The 9,794-nt window shown below is 44.2% G+C and overlaps 1 protein-coding gene across 1 annotated transcript; it reads right to left on the minus strand.

The window, feature by feature from the left end:
* Positions 1-1,869: 1,869 nt before the first annotated feature.
* Positions 1,870-5,134, minus strand: LOC119364039 (70 kDa peptidyl-prolyl isomerase-like). Its single transcript, XM_037629436.1, has 10 exons — positions 4,654-5,134; positions 4,218-4,565; positions 3,844-3,918; positions 3,669-3,749; positions 3,383-3,577; positions 3,019-3,284; positions 2,806-2,931; positions 2,561-2,707; positions 2,344-2,471; positions 1,870-2,235 (listed from the first exon to the last, which is right to left on the minus strand). Exons 1-10 carry the CDS (start codon positions 4,889-4,891, stop codon positions 2,076-2,078), a joined length of 1,764 nt encoding a protein of 587 aa, XP_037485333.1. The 5' UTR covers positions 4,892-5,134; the 3' UTR covers positions 1,870-2,075.
* Between the last annotated feature and the right edge of the window lie 4,660 nt (positions 5,135-9,794).

The following is a 9,794-nucleotide window of genomic DNA, read 5'->3' on the forward strand; positions in this document are numbered from 1 at the left end:
AGGTTTTGTTCAACCTTTTTTTTTACCTTTTCCATGTTTTATTTTCTTGTTTGTTTTTTTATAATATTTTTCAAATTTATGAATATTCTTTGAATTTAGGAACATAATTTTAATTCTTGAACATATTTTAAAATTCATAAATGGTTTCTTCAAAATCATGAACCTTTAATAAAAATTATTAATATTTTTTAAATTTATAAATATTTATTTAAAAGTGCTAATATTATATAAAATGAATGAGCATTCAAAAATAATAATGAATAATTATAAACCTCATGAACATTTTTTAGATTCATGATTGTTTTTCATATTCTTGAAGAATATATAAATTTATGAACATTGTTTAAATTCATAATGTTTTTAAAAAAATTGCTAACATTTTCAAATTTCACAAAAAATATCTTTAATGTTTATAATATTTTTGCAAAAAATATTATAATAGAATGTTGGTTTCATTACTGTTTATGCAAGACCCACAATCCGAGCATACCCTTACAATGGGAAAAAGTTTAGAGCTTTTCTAGGCTTCTAATTTTTGGTAGTTTAGTACAAGACCCCTCCGGTAGTTAGTGAACAGAAACATAAATCCAATGCATGCCCCATCATCTCAAAGAATTCGATTTGTTCAAAAATGCTTAGGATAAATTCAAGCTCATTTGAACATCTGAGCAACTCTCCACAAAAAAGATAAATTTGGGATCTACTGTTTATGTACTGTTCCGATCTAATTTGTCGGTTTTGCTAAGAACTACTCATATGTATAAATAAGCTGAAATTTGAAGCGGACCTCGCGTACCAAATGGTCTTCCATGAAAAAGAGTCAAATGTTTTTTAATTTGTTCAGTATTGTTTTTGAATTTTCTCTTAACTAGGTGCAGATTGGGCTAGGCTCAGAAATGAATATTTGCTAAACATTGCTCTACATGTTACGGTTGCACTTCTCTATTATGTACTCCCTCGGTTCCTAAATATTTCCCTTTTTAAAGATTTCAAATGAACTACCACATACGAGTGTACTTCCTCCGTTTGAAAATACTTGTCATCAAAATGGATAAAAAAAATGTATCTAGAACTGAAGTACGTCTAGATACATCCTTTTTATCCATTTTTATGACAAGTATTTTCAAACGAAGGGAATGTAATCTCTACTCCGATCATGATAGTGTGTCTGTCATCCGTAATTTCTGACCATTACTTCTGCATCTAACGGTTGTGAGGTACGTTGTGACATTTTTGCAACAATAGCCCACATCTCTGCTTCAATTTGCAGAAAATTCCTTATTATCTCGAAAGCAAACACGCCCCTCTCTCACTTCATCAAACAGCCTAAAAAATATATTTCACTTCATCAAACAGCCTGAGAAATATATTTTGAAATATGTTGAATGAAACGTAATATAAACAAGAGTATTCTCTTTCAAGTCTGTGAACAAGTATTATTTTACTTTGGATTCGTTGCAATGCAACAGCCTGAGAAGAGAAATATATTTTGAATGAGGCGTAATATAAACAAAAATATTTTCTTTCAAGTTTGTGAACAAGTATTATTCTACTTTGGATTCGTTCCAATGCAACAGCCTGAAAAATATATTTTGAGTGAAACGTAATATAAATAAAAATATTTTCTTTCAAGTTTATGAACAAGTATTGCACGGGCAGTAGAAACTTTAGGTCAGACATAGAAACTTTAGGTCAGATCTTTTGGGGTTAATATGACCTTCTTTCCCATGGATTCGGGGACGCCACGCCGCATTCCGCATTCCAGACTATCTAGATGCTTACGCCGGATGTAGATCAATCACTTTAGTGCTAATTAATTTGAGTTGATGAACTAATGACACATTCCACTTTATTTTCAAATAAAAGCTCTAGAAAATTCGTTTAAAACGAAATAGACACTCTTTTTTACTAGAATCGTACGCCAGCAAATTATGAGTACATTATCAAGGCACGCAGCCGATCACAGACGAGGCACAAGGTGCAGAAGAGAGGACAAGACAAACCGAAACCACGGTACAATGCTGATACAAAACTAGTGCATCCAGACCCGGCTGTACCACGACGCCGTAGACCCGTCACGCGGTGCTGTCGATGGCCATAGGCTGCGCTTCCTGCTTCCCGGCAGCGTTCTCCGTCTTCCTCCATTTGGCGAACATGTTGCCGTAGAACTTGGCATCCCTCTTGTTGTACTCCCTCAGCTTGTCCTTCAACGCCTTGTACGCAACCTTCACCTCCCTGGGGCAGAAACACAAACATGACAAATCAGCAACGACCCATAAATGAAATTGATACGATACATCTGTAGCCTGCTCGATCTCCAGAGAGATTGGGCGGTGCTTCTACCTGTTGTCCGGGTCGATCTCCAGAGCCTTCTTGATATCTAGTTCTGCCAGTTCCAGATCCACGAGCTCGGTGTACGCCTGCGCCCTCCGGTACAGAGCCTTGACGTTTGTGCTCTCCAGCTCCAAAACCTGATCAATAAATAATGCCACCGTTTAGGGCAAGGTGCTGCTGAATGCTCGCGGTTGGAAGATACTACACTTTACAACAAGACACTCACCTTTGTGCAGAGTTTCTCTGCTTCTTTGTAATCCTTGAGTTTCAGTTTGCACGCTGCGTTGTTGAGCTTGATGCTGATCTTCACTGCCTTGGATTGCTTCTTCTCATCCTCGCTGAAGGAGCTGTCATACTCGATGTACTTTGCAGCCTGTTCCGAAGGATAGATTCATATCAATAACTCAATTCTGTATCTATACGTTTTTTGACAGGACAAGACTTTCAGTTGAAAGACTGATGGCATTTTACCTTCTCATATCTCTTGGAAGCCTTGGCGTACTTGCCCATCTTAAACCACGCATTTCCTTCATCTTTCTTTTCAGAAGCTGCTTCGATCTTCTCAGAATTACTCTTCAAGTCCCAAGATTCTTTCTCCTGAAACAGAACACGAGCATGCGTTCACTTTCTGACAGCAGCAGAGACGGATATGTAAACAACAGACAAAGTAAGCACCACAGTTACCTTCTCGAAGGAAACAAGCTCCACTTCATAGAAGACGGTGGAGTTAGGAGGAACCACAGCAAGATCAAGCTTCGTCTCGGTGGATCCGAACGCATGTTCAGGTGGTATTCTAGCTGACGCCACCTCTCCTTTCTTCATGGTGAGCACCGTCGTGTCCAGCCCTTGGATGACCTGCTCCTCGTCCGTCTTGAACTCGAATGGTTCGTCGCCTTCATGTCCTTTCTTCGTGAACACAGTGCCATCGTCCAACTTGCCGATCAGTCCCACTGCAAGCAAGAAGTAATACAAGATTAGCAACAGGATTAGTAATAACTTATCCGACAATTTTCATAAGGTTGTGCATGGATTAGCAGCGCGCGCGCACCTCTGACAACTGCCCCATCGTTGGGGCGCTCGTAGCCTTCTCCTTCCTTGAGCACCTTCTTCAAGATCCTCTTGTCGTCACCGATGAGGGTAACCGTCTTCCAGGAAACTAGCTGAAGATCGATGTGCAATGTGGAATTCGGGGGCACGGCGCCTTCAACTTCAGTAGCCGCCCTTCCTTGCTCGCCAAAACCATCTGTCCATCATAAGATGCGGTACATTTATGGAACTTTTGGAGTACAACAAATGTAGGTCTGAATTAACAGATTTGAGGAGAGATAGCTCACATTGTGGCTTGACGGTCAGGAGGACCTTCTCGCCCTTCTTCATGGTCTTCACGGCTTTGGAAAGTGCCGGGCAGAAGTAACCTGTAATTTTAAAGGGAGAGTTGTGCATCAGCGATTCAGAGCTAAATCCTGCTGTTCAATTCGCCAAGGCTAACTGGATTGACTAGATACGAACCATCCTTCACTGCGAATTCAATACTCTCTGACTTGGACACGACGGATCCATCCTCAAGTCTCGCCTCGTACTTGACTGCGTGAGCAAACATGGACAGTCAGAGAGGTGACAACGCGCGTAGCAAGAGCAGATCGATAACAATTTCGTTGGAATTATACGGAAGTTCACCATTTCGTTCACATTATACCGACGGACATTCCAGTTGGCGACCCAAAATCATTAGGTTTCAATAGAAAAATCCGATAACGGATTATTTCGTCAGTTAATTTCATACGAGAGTTTTGGATTTTTAGCAGAACACAAACCAGAATCACCAAATATTCAGTAATTTGGTCGAAATGGAATCGCGAACCCAGTTATTAGACACAACGTACCAGTAACTTCGTCGAGATCCTTGGGATTCTCCCATTTCTGACCCTCGACCAGGACCTTCTTGAAGATGCCGCCGTCCTTGCAGATGTCCTTGACGCTGGCCCACGAGAGAAGCTCGACGTCGAACCGGAGCGTCGCGTTGGGCGGGATCGTGGGCGGGGAGCCCGCCTCGCCGTACGCGAGGTCCGGCGGGATGGTGAGGACGGCGTTCTCGCCCTTCTTCATGGTCTTGATGCCCTGGTCCCATCCCTTGATCACCTGGCCCTGCCCGAGCTTGAACTTGAAGGGAGTCCCGCGGTCCCGGCTCGAATCGAACTTGGTCCCGTCGAGGAGAGTGCCCGTGTAGTGCACTGCGTACAACATTCACTCCGGTTATCATCTGTTGGGTTTGATGTTGCGAGGGTGATCAGATGCAGAGGGGACGGCCGTGATCCATACCTTCGACCTCATCGCCGGTCTCGGGCCGTTCCCAGCCCTCGCCCTCCTTGACGAGCTTCTTCTTCAGGCCCTGCTTCCCGATCTCCTTCTCCTCCCCGACCTTCATCGTCGCCGGGGAGTCGGCCTCCTCCTCGTCGTCGACGTCGAGGCCGTCCATGGGCTCGCCGTCCGGCTCATTCATCATGGCATCCTCCTCCTCTTCGAACGCCCTCAGCGTCTCATCCTCCACGGCGGCCATTGTTGATTAGGTTCGTGGACGCGAAAGGCTCTCTAGGTGGGATGGAAAGATAAGCGATTAACGGGTACGCGCTCGCTCGTAATCTGTGTGTCTGTGCGTTCTGGATGTTGTTTGCAGCCGGAGCGAGGCGCGTCTCGGATCGCTGGCTTCTTATATGGCGGAGCAGAGATCGTTGCGTTGAACGATGTGATGTTCTAGAGGGTTCCTGTTCCTGTGAGAGAGGGTTGGATTGGGAGATGCTTCCAGATCAGGGTGGGTGGGGAGCGGGGGCGCGAGAGCTTTGGAAGGCAGTGGATGCTTCCAGAGATGCAGGGGAGAAGGACCGAGTCGTCCTTGGTTTCACTTTGTGGGCCTGGACTACCTAAAGACGGTTCCTCGAAGATGATGATAATTTTGACAACTGGGCCACAGCAAACAGTGTGAAGAAGTTGGGTTGGGCCTTCCCTCGGATGTCAGCCGATCCCAAGACGCTGTCTTCGCTTATACTATTTGAAGAAAAACAGAATTTGAAAAGGCTTTCAAGTTTGGGTAGAGAAATGCATAGCTGGGACTAGGAGTTGCAAGAAAACTTCCATCAAGTCACTGGTGCAAGCAATCACTACATACTCGATGGCGGGGTTTTTTCTAAGAAAAAAAGAGGCAAAAGATTTGCCTCATCCCCCGATTAAGTAGAAGAGAGTTCCCAATTAATTAATGGAATACCGAGTGAAAATCATCACAAACCGTTGAGCGGCACTCGCTCAATAGCCCATGCACACATCACATAGAGGGCCTCACCAAGATCGCACACCGAGGTTATCGTCATCACTTCTCCCTAACATGTGTCACCGCCCTCCCTAATCTCTGAGCAAGCAACCTCGACTTCGCCGAAGACGAACATCGACCCAACCCTTACCGTATAGGATCAGCCCAACCCTTACCGTAGAGGCTCTGCGGAAACATAAGAAGGCATGTGCCAAACTAAGCCACCCACACCAAGGGAAGCGCAGCTCCAACTCTGAAGGATAGTTTCGAAGGAGAACTATGCAAGTCTCGAGCCGTGAGAGACCGCCGAACAAACCATCTGTAGCATGTCATCGTCCCCACTAACAATACATATAGGGATGGAGGAGCGTCGCACGTACGAGAAATGGAGATGTGAGTACACACAAGAAAATTAGACAGGTTCGGGCCCTCTACTCTAGAGGTAATACCTACTTATGTGTGCGGTGTTCTTGCTTTTGCATGTAGGATTACAAGTGTGTTTAATCCTAAGCCTGGTGCCATGCACGGTCGACTGTTTCATGGTCTTAACTAGGTAGTAACGGACGCAATTAACTAGATAGTGCACAGTTGGTAAACAACTGTATTTAATGCGTGGCATTTTCATTGGCTAACTGGTCGACTAGTGATCTTTGCCCAACTCGAGGAAATGATGCCCAACTATAATCTTGACATCGACTGGAGGAAATGATGCCCGACTATAGGCTTTGGCAAGGGATTTTTCCCATCGTCTTGGTTCTTGAAGCGGAAGTTTTCCTCTCTTCGTCTTGACGCCTTGGTATTTATACCCGGTTGTAGGTCAGTTGGATGCCTTCCATCCCATATGTCATGGTCATAGACGGCTTGATCCTTCCTTGTCGTTGTTGCACCTATCTCTTTTTGAGGAGCCCATGGGTGCCATACCCGCTCCTTTCCTTTTAGGTCATGGACTCTTGATAGGATTGATTTTGAGGTTTTCACAATGTTTTTACGGACTCATGCAAAGTTAGAGGTGGATTCGATACCATCTTGCATTGATACTTCCTTATCAAAGGCGTGACAAAAACTACTCACAAATGGACTAAAAAACATATTTTTTCTGGTCAAAACCACACTCAAAACTTTGTCTTTTGTTGCGGCCTGGTTCCACGACCTGGCCAGCTCCCGCCACTTGTAGTAAGCACCAGCAATGGTTATAAAACTTGAGTTCCACAAGGCTCTCTCTCTCTCTCTCTCTCTCTCTCTCTCTCTCTCTCTCTCTCTCTCTCTCTCTCTCTCTCTCTCTCTCTCTCTCGGAGTGACTACTCTCCATACATAGACACTGTAATTTCCCTGAAACTTTCTGGTCATGGATCTATGACGTATTGTCAACCTACACATTAGTCATTCTAAATGGGGTTCTAAGAGACCGAACAAACTGCAAAAATGGTCTCAGGCAACGATACCCCTCTCACCTTATCTCTATATCATTGTAGCTGACTTGGTACAACAAAAGATCCAACAAACTACTTGCCTTCATAAATTGCACCGCCTCATCTTCATCCACAACTCTCTAATACGCCGCTGATACACTCATCGTTGCATGTGCATCCCAGCTTACGGTGCTACACTTAAATCCGTGTGAAATGACTTTTCCTTAGCTATAGGGTCGAATTTAAACTTCTCCAAAACTACTTTGTCGCCATGCACGCAACGCCCGCGCTAGTGAATGGCATTGCCCACATATTGCACTGCCAGGAGTCCTTTTTCCCATAAATTTACCTATGTGTACCCATCACGTCAATTTGACTACCACCCAATGCCTTTCTCCCATAATCCGAAGATCCGAAAAATTCCACTCGGGGTGGTGAGCTAAGCTAGTCTCTAAAGGGGACTGACTAATCTTTCTCTCATGAGTTACTGATTCACTAACAACTTACTTTGTGTCTGTTTTCCAAATCCCAGAAAATGTCCTTGAAACCATTTATGCTTTTTGCCATGCCTTTTAATTCGGTTGCGAAAGAAACCTATGTTGGTGCTTAATTGCTTTGAGTAATGTGTGTAGACCAAAATAGTTTAGTCGCTGGGATTAAAAAACGCCAATAAAATAATTGGATTCTCTTGAAATTCATAGTAAATTTCTATCACTGGATACTCCACCTTGGCTTGGATAGCTCCATTTACAACACCCAAATGCAATTATTGCTTCACAAAATAAGAACTCCTTCCTTCACACAAGTCAACAAGAAAGTGTCCAACCTACAGAACATTTCTTTTGGTTTAACAACTTCTGGCGCTAATAGCTACTCTTTGCTTGATACTTGGTTCATTAGTAACCATTAGGTACTGCTTTTCTAAACCTTTTCTCACATGCTACCAAATAGTTCATCAGAGTGGCGAATATACTCAACTTTGGTTCAAAATCGTGCTTGCAAAACTGCTTACTAATATTGTCGCCATAGAAATGGCTTCTCTCTCTCTCTCTCTCTCCCTCTCTCTACTCTCCATACTTAGACATCGTGGTTGCCCTGAAACTTTTTGGTCATGGATCTATGATGTATTGTCAACCTACATAGTAGTCATTCTACATGGGATTCCAAGCACTACAAAAATATGCACTTCTGTGATGATACATGTTTGTCACAATAGGTCACGTTTTCTGTCATGCATGTACATCCATATTGATTTTATGACAGAATGAAGAGTCATACCTGTGGTGTCATAGAAGTGTTCCATGACAATACCAAAATTATCATCACGGAAGTGTCCACTTCCATGACGATAAATGGCGCGTCATGGAAGTGTTTTCGTCAAGGGTAACTGACACATGTCATCCACCGTAACAGGCCACCGTTAAGCTATCGGGTTCCGGTTTGGATCCAATAACCTGTTAATAGCCCGGACCAATGGGGATTTTCCACGTGTAAAATTCTCATTCGCCGAAGGATCAACATGTCGGCTCAGCGTTGGGACAGATGTCATCCACTCATTGTACGGGAGGCGCCTATGATACATTTTTTTGATAGAAAGACTGTAAGGGAACCCCCTACAGTATAATTGGTGCAACAAACCCAAATTGCAAGTACCATGCCTTGAACCTGGATGGGTGGGAAGGCATCAACCCCTTCCCATCACTAGGCTATGCCTTAGTCTACCGCATATGATACATTGACACGTGGCAAGGGCCAACAGTGGCCCATTTAGGTGAAAGAGGTTGGCCCAGTCAAAATTAGTTGGCTGGCCCATATAGGGACTACTTGTGTTTGGTCCATTTAATCCCACGGCCCATACAAGATATGCCAATTTGGCCTGTCAATGACTCGTTAACTATTTGACACCATTGCAGCCCATCGTCAGTTCGAGCCCGTTAACAGCCCGCTATACATTTGGGCTCAATATCGACCCGACGTAGTTTCGGCCTGTTAACAACCCATTCAAGGGATGGGCCAATTTTCAGGATGTACGTCTTTCGGCCTTTTAGCGGCCCATTTAAGTGTTGGGTCAATTTCTAGGTTGGTGTGTCTTTCATCCTGTTAACGGACCATAAAGGAGTTGGGTCATTTGCAGTCGGACCTGAGTTTTGGCTCTTAACGGCCCATGCTCTTCATGGTCCAATACCAGCCCGGTTTCTCTTTCGGCCTGCTAAAGGCCCACAACACAGTTGGGCCATATATAGTTCGACCTGAATTTCGGCCTCTTAGCGGTCCATGTTCTTCATGGTCCAGTACGAGCCCGCTATCTCTTTCGGCCAGCTAAAGGCCCACAATATAGTTGGGCTATATATAGCCCGACCTTAGTACGGCCTAATAATGGCCCATGAAATTGAATGGGCCCACTTATTGCCCGCTTCGATATTTGCCTGTTAATGACCCAAGAGGTAACTGGGCCAAGCATTACCTGTGGGCTCGTTTCAATTATAGCGGTTCAATGGAGCTTTCGGCTTGGTTATGGCCCATCAACTTATTGGGCCCGCTAAAGTTCAAACATGTTTGTAGGCCCAATTAGGCAAAGTCAATTTCGGCCCAACTATAATTTGAGCACATTACGACGAGCATTTATGGACAGGACCAAAACCGATCAATCAAAGGCCTAAGAGAATTTTGGACCCTGCGAGCCCATTAGGGGAGCCCATTAAGGGCAGTGAGCCGCTATCCTTCATATAGGGCCCACGATGGTTCGTGCT

Source organism: Triticum dicoccoides, chromosome 2B (genome assembly GCF_002162155.2).
Source record: "Triticum dicoccoides isolate Atlit2015 ecotype Zavitan chromosome 2B, WEW_v2.0, whole genome shotgun sequence".
Classification (NCBI taxonomy): Eukaryota; Viridiplantae; Streptophyta; class Magnoliopsida; order Poales; family Poaceae; genus Triticum; species Triticum dicoccoides.